Source organism: Bombina bombina, chromosome 5, assembly GCF_027579735.1.
Source record: "Bombina bombina isolate aBomBom1 chromosome 5, aBomBom1.pri, whole genome shotgun sequence".
Taxonomy (NCBI): Eukaryota; Metazoa; Chordata; class Amphibia; order Anura; family Bombinatoridae; genus Bombina; species Bombina bombina.
In genome coordinates this window covers 1,093,648,513-1,093,668,937 of record NC_069503.1, presented here as the reverse complement: position 1 = coordinate 1,093,668,937, position 20,425 = coordinate 1,093,648,513, and the positions used below count along the sequence as shown (strand labels likewise).

At 37.3% G+C, this 20,425-nt stretch overlaps 1 protein-coding gene across 1 annotated transcript in view; it reads right to left on the bottom strand.

The window, feature by feature from the left end:
* The window catches only part of KHDRBS3 (KH RNA binding domain containing, signal transduction associated 3), a 154,464-nt gene that overhangs the window by 67,784 nt on the left and 66,255 nt on the right, over positions 1-20,425 (bottom strand). The window contains exon 6 of the mRNA XM_053713211.1: positions 6,426-6,612. Coding sequence (XP_053569186.1) covers positions 6,426-6,612 — 187 coding nt within the window. The remainder of the gene's footprint in view (positions 1-6,425; positions 6,613-20,425) is intronic.

Sequence of the window (20,425 nt, the reverse complement as noted above, 5' to 3'; positions counted from 1 at the left end):
GCTCTCAGTGGTGCAATGCTGTTCCTTCAGCAAAGGATGAAGCAAATTTGATATTAGAAGTAAATTGGAAATTTGTTTAAAATTGTATGTTTTATCCAAATCATGAAAGAAAATGTTGGGGTTTTCTGTCCCTTTAACAAATTTATCAGACTGTATCCATAACAGTGTTGCATTTTTGTGATTATCCTTCCCCTGTTTTGATGCAAAGTAACCAGCATCTTTATACAGACCTTACCCCATGGTTATTTCATATTATACTTTTTATAATATTATACTTATTATACTACATAGACTTCTGCCGGTCTGGATGTCCTCTTCTGCCCCATCGGATGAAGACTTCGGCCCGGCTGGGTGAAGACGACTCAAGGTAGGGTGATCTTCAGTGGGGTAGTGTTAGGTTTATTTAAGGGGGGTTTGGTGGGTTAGAGTAGGGGTATGTGGGTGGTGGGTTTTAATGTTGGGGGGGATGTATTTTTTTTGCAGGCAAAAGAGCCGATTACTTTGGGGCATGCCCCGCAAAAAGCCCTTTTAAGGGCTGGTAAAAGAGCTGATTACCTTGTAATGTAGAAAAGGGTAGGGACTTTTATTTTTATTTTTTTATTATTATTTTATTAGGGGGCTTAGATTAGGTGTAATTAGTTTAAAATTCTTGTAATATTGTTTTATTTTCTGTAATTTAGTGTTTTGTTTTTTTTGTAATTTAGTTTAGTTTATTTAATTGTATTTAATTGTAGGTATTGGTAGTTAATTTATTTAATTAATTTAATGATAGTGTAGTGTTAGGTTTAATTGTAACTTAGGTTAGGGTTTATTTTACAGGTAATTTTGTATTTCTTTTAGCTAGGTAGTTATTAAATAGTTAATACCTATTTAATAATTATTGTACCTAGTTAAAATAAATACAAAGTTGCATGTAAAATAAATATAAATCCTAAAATAGCTACAATGTAATTATTAATTACATTTGCCTAGATTTAGAGGGCTCCTAACGCTGCTTTTGGCCGCCCGCTGGTATTTAGAGTCAGCCAGGTAAAGGTGTAACACTCACTTCCAAGCCGCGACTTTTCAATACCGCAGATCCCCTTACGCCAATTGCGTATACTATCTTTTCAATGGGATCTTCCTAACGCTGGTATTTAGAGTCTTGGCTGAAGTGAGCAGTAGAGCCTCTACCGACAAGACTCCATCCGCAGGAAAAAGTCAGTAGTTAAGAGCTTTCTGGGATAACGCCGGTTTATAAAGCTCTTAACTACTGTGCTCTAAAGTACACTAACACCCATAAACTACATATGTACCCCTAAACCGAGGCCCCCCACATCGCCGACACTATAATAAATATTTTTAACCCCTAATCTGCCGACCGCACATCGCCGCCACCTACATTATCCCTATGAACCCCTAATCTGCTGCCCCTAACATCGCCAACACCTACATAATATTTATTAACCCCTAATCTGCCCCCCCCAATGTCGCCGCTACCTACCTACACTTATTAACCCCTAATCTGCCGACCGGAGCTCGCCACTACTCTAATAAATGTATTAACCCCTAAAGCTAAGTCTAACCCTAACCCTAACACCCTCCTAAATTAAATATAATTTTAATCTAACAAAATAAATTAAATAGAACAGCCAATAGAATGCAAGCTCAATCTGATTGGCTGATTGGATCAGCCAATCCGATTGAACTTGAATCTGATTGGCTGATTCAATCAGCCAATCAGATTTTTCCTACCTTAATTCCGATTGGCTGATAGAATCCTATCAGTCAATCGGAATTCGAGGGACGCCATCTTGGATGACGTCACTTAAAGGAACCTTCATTCATCGTCTAGTCGTCGTGCAGGAAGGATGTTCCGCGCCGGAGGTCTTGAAGATGGTGCCGCTCCTCGTCGGGTGGATGAAGATAGAAGATGACGCTTGGGTGAAGATGTCTGCCGGTCCGGATGGCCTCTTCTGCCCGGATAGGATGAAGACTTCTGCCGGTCTGGATGTCCTCTTCTGGTCCATCGGATGAAGACTTCGGCCCGGTTGGGTGAAGATGACTCAAGGTAGGGAGATCTTCAGTGGCGTAGTGTTAGGTTTATTTAAGGGGGGTTTTTGGTTAGAGTAGGGGTATGTGGGTTGTAATGTTGGGGGGTGGTATTGTGTTTTTTTTTCCAGGTAAAAGAGCTGATTTCTTTGGGGCATGCCCCGCAAAAAGCCCTTTTAAGGGCTGGTAAGGTAATAGAGCTGTTAACTTTTTTAATTTAGATTAGGGTAGGGAATTTTTTTATTTTGGGGGGCTTTGTTATTTTATTAGGGGGCTTAGAGTAGGTGTATTTAGCTTAAAATTATTGTAATCTTTTTTTATTTTTTGTAATTTAGTGTTTGTTTTTATTGTAATTTAGTTTAGTGTATTTAATTCTAGGTAATTGTAGGTATTTTATTTAATTAATTTATTGATAATGTAGTGTTAGGTTTAATTGTAACTTAGGTTAGGATTTATTTTACAGGTAATTTTGTAATTATTTTAACTAGGTAGCTATTAAATAGTAAATAACTATTTAATAGCTATTGTACCTAGTAAAAATAAATACAAAGTTGCCTGTAAAATAAATATAAATCCTAAAATAGCTACAATATAATTATTCGTTATATTGTAGCGATATTAGGGTTTATTTTACAGGTAAGTATTTAGTTTTAAATAGGAATACTTTAGTAATTAGAGTTAATTTATTTCGTTAGATTAAAATTATATTTAACTTAGGGGGGTGTTAGGGTTAGACTTAGCTTTAGGGGTTAATACATTTATTAGAGTAGCGGTGAGGTCCGGTCGGCAGATTAGGGGTTAATGCTTGAAGTTAGGTGGCGGCGATGTTAGGGAGGGCAGATTAGGGGTTAATACTGTTTATTATAGGGTTTGTGAGGCGAGAGTGCGGCGGTTTAGGGGTTAATACATTTATTATAGTGGCAGCGAGCTCCGGTCGGCAAAATAGGGGTTAATAAGTGTAGTTAGGTAGCTGCGACATTGGGGGGGCAGATTAGGGGTTAATAAATATTATGTAGGTGTCGGTGATGTTAGGGGCAGCAGATTAGGGGTTCATAGGTATAATGTAGGTTGCGGCGGAGTACGGAGCGGCAGATTAGGGGTTAATAATATAATGCAGGTGTCGGCGATGTCGGGGCGGCAGATTAGGGGTTAATAAGTGTAAGGTTAGGGGTACATGTTAGGGTGCAGATTTAGAAACTGTTTCCCCATAGGAAACAATAGGGCTGCGTTGGGAGCTTAACGCTGCTTTTTTGCAGGTGTTAGGTTTTTTTTCTGCCCAAACTACCCCATTGTTTCCTATGGGGGAATCGTGCACGAGCACGTTTTTCCAGCTAGCCGCTACCGTAAGCAACACTGGTATTGAGGGTTGAAGTGGCGGTAAATTATGCTCTACGCTCCATTTTTGGAGCCTAACGCAGCCCTTCAGACAACTCTAAATACCAGCGTTGTCTTAAGGGTGCGCTGGAAAAAAAAGCTGCGTTTACCGACAAAACTCTAAATCTAGGCGATTGTAGCTATCTTAGGGTTTGTTTTACAGGTAAGTATTTAGTTTTAAATTGTAATAATTAATTTAATGATAGTGTAGTGTTAGGTTTAATTGTAACTTAGGTTAGGATTTATTTTACAGGTAATTTTGTAATTATTTTAAATAGGTAGCTATTAAATAGTTAATAACTATTTAATAGCTATTGTACCTGGTTAAAATATATACAAAGTTGCCTGTAAAATAAAAATAAATCCTAAAATAGTACAATGTAATTATTAGTTATATTGTAGCTAGCTTAGGGTTTATTTTATAGGTAAGTATTTAGTTTTAAATAGGATTAATTTAGTTAATAAGAATACTATTATTTAGATTTATTTAATTAATATTTAAGTTAGGGGAGTGTTAGGGTTAGTGTTAGACTTAGGTTTAGGGGTTAATAATTTTATTATAGTGGTAGCGGGGTAGGGGGGGCAGGATAGGGGTTAATAAATTTATTATAGGTGGCGGTGGTATAGGGGGGCAGGATAGGGGTTAATAGGTGATATGTAGGTGGCGGCGGGTCCGGGAGCGGCGGTTTAGGGATTAACATATTTATTATAGTTGCGGCGGGGTCTAGGAGTGGCGGTTTAGGGGTTAACATACTTATTATAGTTGCAATGGGGTCTAGGAGTGGCGGTTTAGGGGTTAACATATTTATTATAGTTGCGGCGGGGTCCGGGAGCGGCGGTTTAGGGGTTAATATATTTATTATAGTTGCGGCGGGGTCTAGGAGCGGCGGTTTAGGGGTTAATAACTTTATTTAGTTGCGGGGGGCTCCTGGGGCGCCGGTATAGGGGGTAGAACAGTATAGTATAGTGTGAGTGCTTAGTGACAGGGGTATTAATAAAGCTGTAAAAAAGCCGAAGAGCAGCGAGATTGATGATTGATAACTATCACAGTCCGCTGCTCATCGCCCTGTACTTGGTGCGTGGCTTTTTGACAGATTTATTGATAACTTTGGCGAGCGTATTCAGGTCTGCGGCAGCGATGTGAGGCGAGCTTAGGCGAGCGTATTGGGGCCGGCGAAGGCAGGTACGTACGGAGCTTCATAACTAAAGGCCATTTTCTCCATGTCAAATATCCACAAAAACAGATCCAGCTCAAAAACAAGTCATTTCAACGTTCTGCAGTGCAGAATGATTTCAGCAAGAGCTTCACACACAAGGCGTATCATATTGAGTTTCTAAACCTCAAGGCTGCAATTAACAGCTATGTCTCATTTCATTCCCACTTGTAGGTTATACAGTCTGACCACTAACTGGCAGCAATCCACAACACAAAAGTAAACCTTGTTTTCTAATTCTCAAACTGCATGACTACTGCACAAATAGAACTCTGAACACAATAAAGGGTGACATCACTGCCCTTCTTACATTTTATCTGCTCCATTTGCTCATTTAAATTCACCAGTTCTTCAACTACTTCTGTATATTCCATAACCATGTCCTCATCTCACACTTCCCTACTGTCATTATTTCCACACGTCTCAGGTGTACTTTAACATTATAAAGAATAATACATCAGCCTATCCTACAAATCGCCAGTCTCCTTACTTATGAATAGACATCTCACATGATTATCAAAATTTGACAGTACAAAGAGAAATCACATAAACTTTTTTGGAGTATTACATTGCAATATATTTGTCTTTTTCTTACATCCAGAATTCCGCTTGGCGAGATAAACATCATTTGCATTTTTTAAGTCTTTGAGGGACCTTGCTATACTGATGAGAAATCTTAGATAACTGCTTTAGACTAGAGAATCGGCACATAGCTGCTTGGTCCATTCCACCCTCAAACTCTCCTGCCACTAAAGCCCCAATGGAGACAGTATACTTAATCTATCTTCATCCTCACGGGTTAAATAACTTCATTTTCCTGTATAGTATCAATCTAGTTTATTTTTTACATGGCTAACTGGCCTTATGTAAACCAGAAAGCACGGTGATTGGCAGGAATTCTGTTGCATTTACATTTTCACCAACTCACCTCACGTATACGTGTTTTAATGTTTTATAGTTCATACAGATCTAAATGTCGCAAACTTATTATAAATGTGTTTCCCTCCTTGATACCCTCATCTCTCCACAAGTCATCAAATTTAAAATCAATCTTCCTTAATGTGGTCTTTGATACCGCCTTTGTGCTGCTAAAATAATACATGTCTATATATTTCTCCAAAGCTCCTGTCTGCCATCTTCCTTTAGGTGTCCTACAGCTATCTGGAACTCAGCGGTTATTCTGCCTTAATTTTATTCTTATACTTTAAGCTCCCTACAAACCTCTTTTTCAATATAAATATATTAACATCCTATATAGGTACATCGGTGCAGCCTGTCATTTTTCTCTCACTTACCCATCGTCTCATGTCTGTCCTGCATCTTAGCTCCCACCAGTAAACAAGAATATCATCCCTTAATCCCTTCATTTCTAAACACTCTAAGTCATCCACTGATGTATGTAGTCTTCCCTCTTAAACTCTTCTAATAAGCACAGATGAGTTTTTGTTCTTGAAACTATTCCATTGTGAGAAGAAACGTCCCACCCTAACATTCAAGTCTTACTTCTCCATTAAGCTTTTCATGATTTTAGGTTTTTCTGACATTCCCATTAGGACACCATCTTCCAGCTATCTACAAACCAATATGTTCCACTTCTGAGTGGTGGCCCAGAAGTCAATCCATTTCTTATTTTTAGAACAGGATTCAGGGTCTAACACAGTTGCTTCACGGGTACTTGCAAGGATGTAATGTACCATAAACAAATATATGGAAAACCCCACAATTTAAATAAATGAATTGCAGCATAAAGTCTTTGGAGGTTATTTGTAAGACATTCAATAAAAAGGAAATGTAAAAAATCCTTACGTATTCTCCATATGTATCAGGGGCGGGGGGTGGAGGTCTGTATCCTGCAGGGGGAGGTGCACCTCTTGCTCTTGAGGCTATAATTCCACGAGCGCGTGTGGCAGACACCCGTGATGGGGTTACTCCTCTTGGAGCTGGAGCTCCTCGCGGTACACCAGCATTAGGGGGAGGGATGCCTCCACGACCCCTAGGAAGAGAGTTAAACATATTTTACTATAATTTTTAGTACTTAAGAAACAAATAAAGACTATTTTATAATACAATGTTTGAGTAAAGCATTTTTCTTTTCTGATAAAGTACCAGATTACATTTTAATCTTGGTTTAGAAACTAATCCCCAGGAAAATCGTAGATTTCAAAGCATGCATGTACAATAAGCATTAGAGTTTCAAGCTAAATCTGTTTTCATAACATCTGTGACCCAGCGTCTCACATAAATTACATGGTTATTGCTACAGACAAGAATTAGAAGGCAATACTTGATTAATGCATAAACAGAATATTTATGACGCATATTAAAACAGAGCACCTAATTTACATGGTAAAGGGACATTCTAACGCAAAATTACATTCGTTAAACACATAGGTTAAGTAATCCTAGAAACCACAAGCATTGAAGCCCCTGAGAATGGTGAGTCAATCAGGAGTAGCAGTTTAACAAAGCCACCAATCAACTTTCATGTTTTGTTCAGTACCAAGCATAAAGCGATATTTATCGATCCCGCTCAAGCATTAACTCCGCTAGAAGTAAGCTTTTGGCATGCATCGGATACCATGCGTATTACAAATTGAAAGTTAAAAGTTAATCGCACAAAAAGATGAAGTTAGAATAAGAAGTTATCGTATTTCCCCATAGAAGTCAATAGAGCAAAAAAATTGTAAAAAACACCTACTCACACGCAATCCCGATCAAATATTTTCAACTGCACTAACCCAACATGAAAATATGAATATTTAACATTCCAATGTTCTTCACATAGCAGAATATGTTCTATTTATTAATAAATACATATTTCTAGATATATCTGATGGTTTTGTGCACATATATTTATACCTATATATACATGATTATATATATATATATATATATATATATATATATATATATATATATATATATTAAGAACTATTTATAATTACATTGAACATAGTCTCCTATGTGAAGAACATTGGAATGTGAAATATTTGCAAGCAAGACAAATTAGGGCAGGGATCTCAGCACAATTAAAATACTGTGCTTTCTTTACAAATGATCCAGAGATAAATCAAAACAAGCAATACAATGAGACAAAAAGAAGCACAAGTTCATAAAAAAGGTTTCCAATCCCTGTTAAACAGTATGTTCCTGCAGCAAGCTATAAGCTAAAAATGCAGTACCATATGTTAGCATTATATCAAAGCAAATTTAATTAATTAGAAAATAAAAACAAATAGATACAAAATGTGCATACATTTCATAAAAGACATTCATAAAAAAAATTATCATAATAAAGCCAAACATTGAATATAAAAACATAAAGGGGCCTATCTATCAAGCTCCGAATTAGGGGTTCATAGGTATAATGTAGGTGGCGGCGGTGTCCGGTCGGCAGATAAGGGGTTAAAAAAAATTATTAGAGTGGCGGCGATGTGGGGGGGGGGGGCCTCGGTTTAGGGGTACACAGGTAGTTTATGGGTGTTAGTGTACTTTGTAGCACAGTAGTTAAGAGCTTTATATTCACGCGTTAGCCCATAAAGCTCTTAACTACTGACTTTTTTTGGCGGTAGGAGTCTTGTCAGTAGAGGGTCTATCACTCACTTCTCCCAAGACTACAAATACCGGCGTTAGGCAGATCCCATTGAAAAGATAGGATACGCAATTGGCATAAGGGGATCTGCGGTAGCCTGGAGTTGCGGTGAGGAAGTGAGCGTTAGACCCTTTCCTGCTTGACTAAATACCAGCAGGCGGCCAAAAGCAGCGTTAGGACCCCTTAACGCTGCTTTTGATGGCTAACGCAGAACTCTAAATCCAGGCGATTGTTTGGAAGCTTTTTGATCTTTAATGGACTTTATATGTTTTTATATTTAATGTTTGGCTTTATTATGAGATCATTTTTTATGAATGTCTTTTATGAAGTGTATGCACATTTTTTATCTATTTGTTTTTATTTCTAATGAACTAAATTTGCTTTGATACAATTCTAACATATGATACTGCATTTTTAGCTTATAGCTTGCTGCATGAACATACTGTTTAGCAGGTTCATGACAGGAGGAATGTGAAATATTTCCAGTAAAAACACTTTATTAAATATGAATTTTGCATAAATATGCTTTTTCATGTTTTCAGCTACTTAAAGTGAAGGTCAATTTAGATGAATTAGCGTCCGTTTTTTAATAATCCTATTAAAAATAAGGGCACTTTAATTCATCAAAATTGACATTTCACTCTTTTTTTCTAAAACGTACCTTTTAATCCTGAGAGACGCTCCAGCGATTACCCCGGCAGTCGGAAGCCTCTTCTTACGTCAGAAGTGACGAATCTGGCTTCCTCCAATCACGGCTTTCCCCCCGGGGGGATCATGGTCTGAGGCAACACCGTGATTGGAGGAAGCCGGATTTGTCATTTTGGACCCGCAAAGAGGGCTTGCGATGGGCGGAGGAAGTGCTGCAGCGGCTGTCAGGATTAAAAGGTACATTTTTGAAGAAAACGAGTGAAATGTCAATTTTGATGAATTAAAGTGCCCTTGTTTTTAATAGGATTATTAAAAACCAGGGACCAATTAATCTAAATTGAACTTCACTTTAACTGCAAAGGGCTCCAATGCACACATACACATATATATATCTGTAAATACATACATACACATATAAATACATATGTATACATACATAGACATATATGTATACATATATATAAATATTTCAACATGTATATGTATGTATCTCTATGTTAAAGCACTTTGCCTTCCTTTTTTTTCTAACACCTGAGACCTCATATTTTGTGCAATATATTTTTTAATAACTTTTTTAGATAGTGTTATTATGAGTTTAACTGTACTTTGTAATGTATTTTTGATGTGTTTTGCGACACACTTGTTTCGTGAAACAGTTAACCAGAGCGCTGAGGAAAGGCTATCCCGAAGAGTGTTAACTCACTCAAGTGATCAAGTGTACTTTCTACTTGTAATACGAGTGAAAAGTCTGACGTGCGCAAAGACTCGCAATAAACCCCTCTTCACTTCTGCGTAACTGTTAGTGCTCCACTCGTAATCTGGCCCTTAATTGTCTTGTGGCTTCAATTAGCAAAAACAGCTATTCCAAAAAATAAATACAAGTTGTAGATCCTTTGTAAACTTCTGTTGTATAATTATGCTTGATAGTAATCTTAAACCCTACAGTAAAAGATGAAACATATGAGGTGCAGAGTTCTTATTTGAAGTAGACAAATATAAACCACTCATTTCATAAACCATATTTGAGAAAACCTACCACATCCACATCTTTAAAACGTAAAAATGTAGACTTGGCGCTTCCTCAAGGTATCAAAGAAGCCAGACTGTGGTTCGCTAGTACATGATTTAATTTAGTTCACAATTTCTTTGATGCCGATTGAATCTTTCAAGGCAGTTCTCTGACACAATATGCCATTCAGAATTTGCTTTCTCATAACTTGGTGATAAGCACATACTCTGCAAACACTGTTAAGAATACAGGGAATACATTGTTTCTTTAAGAACGTTTGGATAATATGGTTTTCTTGCTGTCCCTAGAACGATCTAACTTCACATTTGAACCCATGCTAATAAATTACAATTATACATTTAATCTGGAGATATCTGATAGGATAGTGGTATATTCCCACCATCTTCTACATTATTATTATTATCGGTTATTTGTAGAACGCCAACAGATTCCGCAGCGCTAAGTAATTTCATTTTTATATTAGGACACCTTACTATTAGGACATCCTAAACTATTAAACTGTCTGCTGGGGCCTTGAATATTATTCTGATTGAGAGACAGCATTTGTGTACAAGTAGTACAGGTATAATAAATGTATCATAAAGACCAAGCATGACATACATAGAGTGGTTTCTACAGAAATGTATCCATAAGAAACAGAGCCTGATGGTCTGAAGCTCTCCGCTAATGCAAGATTATCTAAAGAGTCTTGTCAATATGACAAGATCCCTCAAAAAAATGTATCTTGAAACGTGTTTATGTCACTATGTAGTTTTCTTTACATGACGAAAAGACTCCTAGATTTCAATATAAATTTAAAAAATCCCAAAGATTTTGATTAATTTCTATCCAAGCCGGCAAGCTTTTGATCATCACGCACAGAAAGAGAGATTTAGATCATACAGTCCTCATCCTGCAGAGTAATTTTAACATAAAAATTAAACTCATCTTAAAATGTGGGTGTAGAATGGGTAGATAATATCTTCTTCTGCTAAAGAAATTCAACCTCGTTACTAATTCTTGTAGTTTTTTTCTCTGATATTGTTAAGAATGTCAGGATACAGAATTTTGAGGATTGCCTTGTAAACCTGAGAAAATCACTAGAATATAGAATCTTATTTGGCCAATAGTTTATCATTTTGTACCCTGCAGAAAAAAAAAAAAAAAATATATATATTTTTTTTTTTTATTTTATTTTATCCATGAAATTTGGAGTGGGAAAAAAATCTCCATACAATCTGAGTTTCCCAGTCTTTTCCAGACCAGTGCCTCTTTAAACAGTAAATGGAATATAATATTTTTGAAATGCCAAATGTTTAGTGCAAGCTTTTATCCCCCAAAACACTGATTTATTAGACCTGTTCATTATTCTTACTGCCAATTTCAATGCTCCTTGTGCAGTTCCACATGGACAACTCTCCAAATTATTCAATATCTGCCAGGACGTATTACTGCAAGTGATGTAGTGAGGCACGTTTCTTAATGGCACAAGTCAGCTGGGTACTTTATATCTGCGGAGCCCTTGCCACTGTAGCAACAAAGCCACAAACTTTGACAAATAGCCAATTTATTCAGTTTGTTAAATGTATCAACTATTCACAGACCTCTTTGAATGTGCCTGAAGGAAACACTTTTTGGGACATAAATTATTGGCACATCAATATAAAGTGTCTGCTGCTAAGTAATGAGAGCAAAAAGTAACAGTGGTGTTTAGTTTATAGGTTACTTCAATTCACCTAAACACATTTCTGTAACACAGCAATCAGCTCTAAACTTTTTAAAACAATATAGCATCTTGTTTACAGCAATTTGCTTTTCAATAGCCAAACTCCATCCACTACATGACTTACATGGCCAATCATCACTTGAGTCTGCAAGCAACAAGGCTAGCTACAGTCATTAAGTTAAAGGGAAAGGATACCACGAGAATGAAGCAAATTTGATAATAGAAGTAAACTGAAAAGTTGTTTAAAATTGAGAATTCAGCAGGGTGCATTCACAGCTCTGAGAATTAGAAAAATGTACAATTTTCAGAGCTAAAAAGAAAAGGAAATCAAAATAAATAAGTATAATGCAAAGTTTTTTTATTATTCTGTATAACTAAACATTTTATAATAAAATCAAAAGGTTTTATATTTTATTATATACAGGCAGACTATAAAACATGAAACCACACTATATACAGGGAGTGCAGAATTATTAGGCAAATGAGTATTTTGATCATCCTCTTTATGCATGTTGTCTTACTCCAAGCTGTATAGGCTCGAAAGCCTACTACCAATTAAGCATATTAGGTGATGTGCATCTCTGTAATGAGAAGGGGTGTGGTCTAATGACATCAACACCCTATATCAGGTGTGCATAATTATTAGGCAACTTCCTTTCCTTTGGCAAAATGGGTCAAAAGAAGGACTTGACAGGCTCAGAAAAGTAAAAAATAGTGAGATATCTTGCAGAGGGATGCAGCACTCTTAAAATTGCAAAGCTTCTGAAGCGTGATCATCGAACAATCAAGCGTTTCATTCAAAATAGTCAACGGGGTCGCAAGAAGTGTGTGGAAAAACCAAGGCGCAAAATAACTGCCCATGAACTGAGAAAAGTCAAGCGTGCAGCTGCCAAGATGCCACTTGCCACCAGTTTGGCCATATTTCAGAGCTGCAACATCACTGGAGTGCCCAAAAGAACAAGGTGTGCAATACTCAGAGACATGGCCAAGGTAAGAAAGGCTGAAAGACGACCACCACTGAACAAGACACACAAGCTGAAACGTCAAGACTGGGCCAAGAAATATCTCAAGACTGATTTTTCTAAGGTTTTATGGACTGATGAAATGAGAGTGAGTCTTGATGGGCCAGATGGATGGGCCCGTGGCTGGATTGGTAAAGGGCAGAGAGCTCCAGTCCGACTCAGACGCCAGCAAGGTGGAGGTGGAGTACTGGTTTGGGCTGGTATCATCAAAGATGAGCTTGTGGGGCCTTTTTGGGTTGAGGATGGAGTCAAGCTCAACTCCCAGTCCTACTGCCAGTTTCTTGAAGACACCTTCTTCAAGCAGTGGTACAGGAAGAAGTCTGCATCCTTCAAGAAAAACATGATTTTCATGCAGGACAATGCTCCATCACACGCGTCCAAGTACTCCACAGCGTGGCTGGCAAGAAAGGGTATAAAAGAAGAAAATCTAATGACACCTGTTCACCTGATCTGAACCCCATTGAGAACCTGTGGTCCATTATCAAATGTGAGATTTACAAGGAGGGAAAACAGTACACCTCTCTGAACAGTGTCTGGGAGGCTGTGGTTGCTGCTGCACGCAATGTTGATGGTGAACAGATCAAATCACTGACAGAATCCATGGATGGCAGGCTTTTGAGTGTCCTTGCAAAGAAAGGTGGCTATATTGGTCACTGATTTGTTTTTGTTTTGTTTTTGAATGTCAGAAATGTATATTTGTGAATGTTGAGATGTTATATTGGTTTCACTGGTAAAAATAAATAATTGAAATGGGTATATATTTGTTTTTTGTTAAGTTGCCTAATAATTATGCACAGTAATAGTCACCTGCACACACAGATATCCCCCTAAAATAGCTATAACTAAAAACAAACTAAAAACTACTTCCAAAACTATTCAGCTTTGATATTAATGAGTTTTTTGGGTTCATTAAGAACATGGTTGTTGTTCAATAATAAAATTAATCCTCAAAAATACAACTTGCCTAATAATTCTGCACTCCCTGTACAGGCAGATTATAAACATAAATCCATACTATAAACAGATATCCTATAAAATGTAAAACTTTACTATATACAGACACACTATAATATATAAAACTGTACTAAATACAGGCACACTATAAAATGTAAAACTGTACTAAATACAGGCACACTATAAAATGTAAAACTGTACTAAATACAGGCACACTATAACATGTAAAACTGTACTAAATACAGGCACACTATAAAATGTAAAACTGTACTAAATACAGGCACACTATAAAATGTAAAACTATACTAAATACAGGCACACTATAAAATGTAAAACTGTACTAAATACAGGCACACTATAAAATGTAAAACTGTACTATATACAGGCACACTATAAAATGTAAAACTGTACTAAATACAGGCACACTATAAAATGTAAAACTGTACTAAATACAGGCACACTATAAAATGTAAAACTGTACTAAATACAGGCACACTATAAAATGTAAAACTGTACTAAATACAGGCACACTATAAAATGTAAACCTGTACTATATACAGGCGGGCTATGAAACATAAAACTGTACTATAAACAGGCAGACTATAAAACTGTACTATATACAGGCAGACTATAAAACTGTACTATATACAGGCAGACTATAAAACTGTATTATAAACAGGCAGACTATAAAATGTAAAACTGTATTATAAACAGGCAGACTATACAACTGTACTATATAGAGGAATACTATAAAACTGCCTGTATATAGTACAGTTTTATAGTCTGCCTCTATATAGTACAGTTTTATAGTATTCCTCTATATAGTACAGTTTTATAGTCTGCCTGTTTATAATACAGTTTTACATTTTATAGTCTGCCTGTTTATAATACAGTTTTATAGTCTGCCTGTATATAGTACAGTTTTATAGTCTGCCTGTTTATAGTACAGTTTTATGTTTCATAGCCCGCCTGTATATAGTACAGGTTTACATGTTGTTATAGTGTTCCTGTATATAGTACAGTTTTATGTTTTTAGTCTTCCTGTATAAAGTACAGGTTTACATTTTATAGTCTGCCTGTATATAATACAGTTTTACATTTTATAGGATTTCTGTATATGGTACAGTTTTACATTTTATAGTGTGCCTGTATATAGTACAGTTTTACATTTTATAGTGTGCCTGTATATAGTACAGTTTTACATTTTATAGTGTGCCTGTATTTAGTACAGTTTTACATTTTATAGTGTGCCTGTATATAGTACAGTTATACATTTTATAGTCTGCCTGTATATAGTACAGTTTCACATTTCATTGTGTGCCTATATATAGTACAGTTTTATACTCTGCTTTTATATAGTACAGTATAGTTTTATTGTCTGTCTGTCTGTCTATAGTACAATTTTATAATCTGCTTGTATATAGAACAGTTTTATATGTGTGTATATATATATATATATGTATGTATATATATATATATATATATATATATACATACACATGTATATGTATATAGAACAGTTTCACATTTTATTGTCTGCCTGTATATAGTACAGTTTTATAATCTGCTTGTATATAGTACAGTTTTATAGTTTGCCTGTATATAGTACAGTTTCACATTTTATTGTCTGTCTATATATAGTACAATTGTATAGTCTGCCTGTATATAGTACAGTTTTATAGTCTGCCTGTATATAGTACAGTTTCACATTTTATAGTCTGCCGGTATATAGTAGTTTTATAATATACTTGCATATAGTACAGTTTTATTGTCTGTCTGTATATAGTACCGTTTTATAGTCTGCCTGTATATATTACAGTTTCACATTTTATAGTCTGCCTGTATATAGTACAGTTTTATAATCTGCTTGTATATTGTACAGTTGTATAGTCTGCCTGTATATAGTACAGTTTCACATTTTATGCTTGTATATAGTACAGTTTTAAATCTGCTTGTATATAGTACAGTTTTATAGTCTGCCTGTATGTAGTTCAGTTTTTTAGTCTGCCTGTATATAGTACAGTTTCACATTTTATTGTCTGCCTGCCTGTATATAGTACAGTTTTATATTCTGGCTGTATATAGTACAATTTTATAGTCTGCCTGTATAGAGTACATTTTTATAGTCTGCCTGTATATAGTACTGTTTTACATTTTATAGTCTGCCTGTGTATAGTAAAGTTTTACATTTTATAGTCTGCCTGTATAAAGTACAGTTAATTTATAGTCTGCCTGTTTATAATACAGTTTTACATTGTATAGTGTGCATGTATATAGTACAGTTTTATAGTCAGACAGTATATAGTACAGTTTAACATTTTATAGTCTGCCTGTATATAGTACAGTTTTATAGTCTGCCTCTATATAGTACAGACAATAAAATGTAAAACAGTACTATATACAGGCAGACTATAAAAATGTACTCTATACAGGCAGACTATAAAATTGTACTATATACAGCCAGAATATAAAACTGTACTATATACAGGCAGGCAGACAATAAAATGTGAAACTGTACTATATACAGGCAGACTAAAAAACTGAACTACATACAGGCAGACTATAAAACTGTACTATATACAAGCAGACAATAAAATGTGAAACTGTACTATATACAGGCAGACTATACAACTATACAATATACAAGCAGATTATAAAACTGTACTATATACAGGCAGACTATAAAATGTGAAACTGTACTATATACAGGCAGACAATAAAACTGTACTATATGCAAGAATATTATAAAACTACTATATACCGGCAGACTATAAAATGTGAAACTGTACTATATACAGGCAGACTATAAAACTGTACTATATACAGGGAGACTATACAATTGTACTATATATAGACAGACAATAAAATGTGAAACTGTACTATATACAGGTGAACTAAAAAACTGTACTATATACAAGCAGATTATAAAACTGTACTATTTACAGGCAGACAATAAAATGTGAAACTGTACTATATATATATATATATATATATATATATATATATATATATATATATATACACATATAAAACTGTTCTATATACAAGCAGATTATAAAATTGTACTTTATACAGACAGACAATAAAACTATACTGTACTATATAAAAGCAGAGTATAAAACTGTACTATACAGTATATAGGCACACAATGAAATGTGAAACTATACTATATACATGCAGACTACAAAACTGTACTACAAGCAGATTATAAAATGTAAAACTAATATATACAATCATATTATAAAACTGTACTATATACAGGCAGACTATAAAACTGTACTACATACAAGCAGACTATAAAAAACTAAATGTATGCTTACCTGATAAATTTATTTCTTCAAGATGTGGTGAGTCCATGGGTTCATCTTAATTACTGTTGGGAATAACACTCATCGCCAGCAGGAGGAGGCAAAGAGCACTACAGTAAAAAATGTTAAGTATCACTTCCCTACCCATAAACCCCAGTGATTCGACCAAAAGTAAATGGAGAAAGGAAAGCAACACAAGGTGCGGAGGTGTCTGAGGTTTAGTCAAAATCCCATAAAAAATACAAAAAAGGGTAGGTCCGTGGACTCACCACATCTTGAAGAAATACATTTATCAGGTAAGCATAAATGTTGTTTTCTTCTAAAGATGTGGTGAGTCCACGGGTTCATCTTAATTACTGTTGGGAACCAATACCCAAGCTAGAGGACACAGATGAATAGGGAGGGATAAAAAAAAAAAACAGTATGTTTAAACGGAAGGCACCACTACTTGAAGAACCTATCTCCCAAAAGCTGCCTCAGCCGAGGCAAAAGTATCAAATCTGTAAAATTTAGAGAAGGTATGTAAAAAGGGCCAAGTTGCAGCCCTGCAAATCTGCTCCATAGAAGCTTAATTTTTAAAAGCCCAAGAAGAGGCTACGGCTCTGGTGGAATGGGCCCTAATTCTCTCTGGATGCTGTTTCCTAGAAGACTTGTATGCCAAATGAATCACACTTTGCAACCAAAGTAGAGGCAGAAGCCTTCCTGAAAAAAACGACAAAAAGAGCAGAAGACTTAAGAAAGTCCTTAGTCGCCTTCAAGTAAAACTTAAGAGCACGGACTACGTCCAAATTATGTAACAACCGTTCCTTATCCGAAGAAGGCTTCGAACACAGAGAAGGATCAACAATTTCCTGATTAATATTCTTAGTAGACACAACTTTGGGAAGGAGTCCCAATTTAGTGCGAAGAACAGCCTTATCTGCATGAAAAATAAGATAAGGAGACTGCAAAGCAGAAAGTTCAGATACCCTCCGATCAGAGGAAATAGCTAATGGAAACAAAACCTTTCAAGATAAAAGCTTAATATCAAAAGAATGCATAGGCTCAAATGGACGCCGCTGCAAAACCTTAAGAACAAGATTATGGCTCCAAGGAGGAGCAATCACTTTAAATACAGGCCTAATTCTTACCAATGCCTGACAAAAGGATTGAACGTCTGGCACATCCGCCAAACGCTTGTGTAAGAGGACCGATAAGACCGATAAGGCTGAAATTTCACCCTTCATGGTGCTGACAGACAAACCCTTCTCCAAACCCTACTGGAGAAAAGACAAAGTTCTTGGAATTCTAACCTTACACCAAGAATATCCCTTAGCTTCACACCAAAAAAGATATTTATTCCACATCTTATGGTAAATCTTCCTTGTAACAGGCTTACGAGCCTGGATCATAGTCTCAATTACTGACTCTGAAAAGCCACGCTTAGATAGGATCAAGCGTTCAATCTCCAAGCAGTCAGTTTCAGAGAAACGAGGTTTGGATGAAAAAAAAGCTCCCTAAAGAAGAAGGTCCTTCCTCAGCGGCAGCCTCCAAGGAGGTAGAGATGACATCTCCACTAGATCCGCATACCAGATCCTTCGAGGCCAAGCCAGAGCAATTAGAATCACTGATGCCCTTTTCTGTCTCACGCGAGCAATCACTTGAGGTAGAGGAGCAAATGGGGGAAACAAATAGGCCATACTGAAGTCAAAAGGAGCCACTAATGCATCTATCAGACAGGCTTGATGGTCCCTTGACCTGGACCCTTACCTTGGAAGCTTGGCATTCTGACGAGACACCATGAGATCCAACTCCAGAATCCCCCATCTGGACACCAACCTGGAGAACACCTCCGGATGAAGTTCCCATTGCCCTGGATGGAAGGTCTGTCTGCTTAGAAAATCTGCTTCCCAGTTGTCCACTACCGGGATATGGATGGCCGACGGACAGCAACAGTGGTGCTCTGCCCACTGGACGATCCGAGATACCTCCCTAATAGCAAGAGAGCTCCGGGTTCCCCCTTGGTGGTTGATGTACGCCAGTAAAGATATGTTGTCCGATTGGAATCTGATGAACTGGCTTAAAGCCAACTGCGCATTGTAAATTGCTCTCAATTCCAAGATGTTGATCTGAAGTTCTGACTCCTCTCGAGTCCAAAGACCCTGAACCTTGAGAGAATTCCAGACTGCACCCCAGCCCATTAGACTGGCATCCGTAGTTACTATCACCCAAGAAGGTCTCCGAAAGGAGATGCCCTGGGTCAGGTGATCCAGAGATAACCACCACCAAAGAGAATCCCTTGTCTTCTGATCTAAATTAGCTTTGGGGATAGATCTACATAATATCTGTTCCACTGGCTGAGCATTCACAACTACAGAGCAAAACCAGATAAGGATGCTCACATTGCAAGGTAGCCAGTTCAGATACTCTGCGTGCCGATGCAATGGCCAACAGGAAGAGAACTTTCCAGGACAGAATCTGAACAAAAGATTGTATGTCAGGGAGCTCAGCGAGTCTCCTATGCAACAAGACGGATAATGCAGAAATCTGTCCCTTTAAGGAACTGGCAGCAATACCCTTCTCCAACCCGTCTTGGAGACAGGACAGAATCCTGGATACCTTCACCTTATGCCAAGGATATCCATGCTTTTCACACCAGGACAAGTAAGTCCCCCACACCTTATGATAGATGCGACGAGTGACTGGCTTCCTTGCCTGAATTAGAGTATCAATCACACTTTCAGAAAAGCCTCTCTTGGCCAAGACTAGGCGTTCAACCTCCACGCAGTCAGCCTCAGAGAATCAAATTTTTGATGTTTAAAAGGACCCTGTTCCAGCAGATCCCTGCGACAGGGTAACCTCCACAGCGGAGAGGATGACATCCCCAACAGATCCGCAAACCACATCCTCCGCGGACACGATGGAGCAATAAGAATGGCCGAAGCTCGCTCCTGTTTGATACGTGCCACTACACGAGGTAGAAGTGGTAACGGTGGAAAAATTTAAGCTAGGCTGAACCCCTAAGGCACCGCTAAGGCATATATCAGCTCTGCCTGGGGATCCCTGGACCTTGACCCGTATCGGGATAGCTTGCAATTGAGTCTAGACTCCATGAGATCTATCTCCGGCGTTCCCCACCTGAGACAAATCTCTGCAAACACTTTGGGGTGAAGAGACCATTCCCCCAGATGGAAGTATTGCCTGCTGAGAAAATCTGCTTCCCAGTTGTCCACACACGATGTAAGCCACCGAGTTAATGTTGTCAGTCTGGAATTTGATGAAGCTGAACTACCCCAGAGGAGGCTATGCCTTCATAGCATTGTAAATTGCTCGGAGTTCCAGAATATTTATCGGAAGGAGAGACTCCTCCCGGGACCATTTTCCTTGTGACATCCTGGCACCCCAAACAGCTCCCCATCCTGCCAGACTCACGTCCGTGGTCACAATCTCCCAAAACGGTCTCAAGAAGGATGTCCCCATGGACAGTTGCTCCGGACGGATCCGCCAAGAGAGGGAGATCTGAGTCAGAGCATCCATAGATATCTGTTGTGATAGATCTGAATGATCG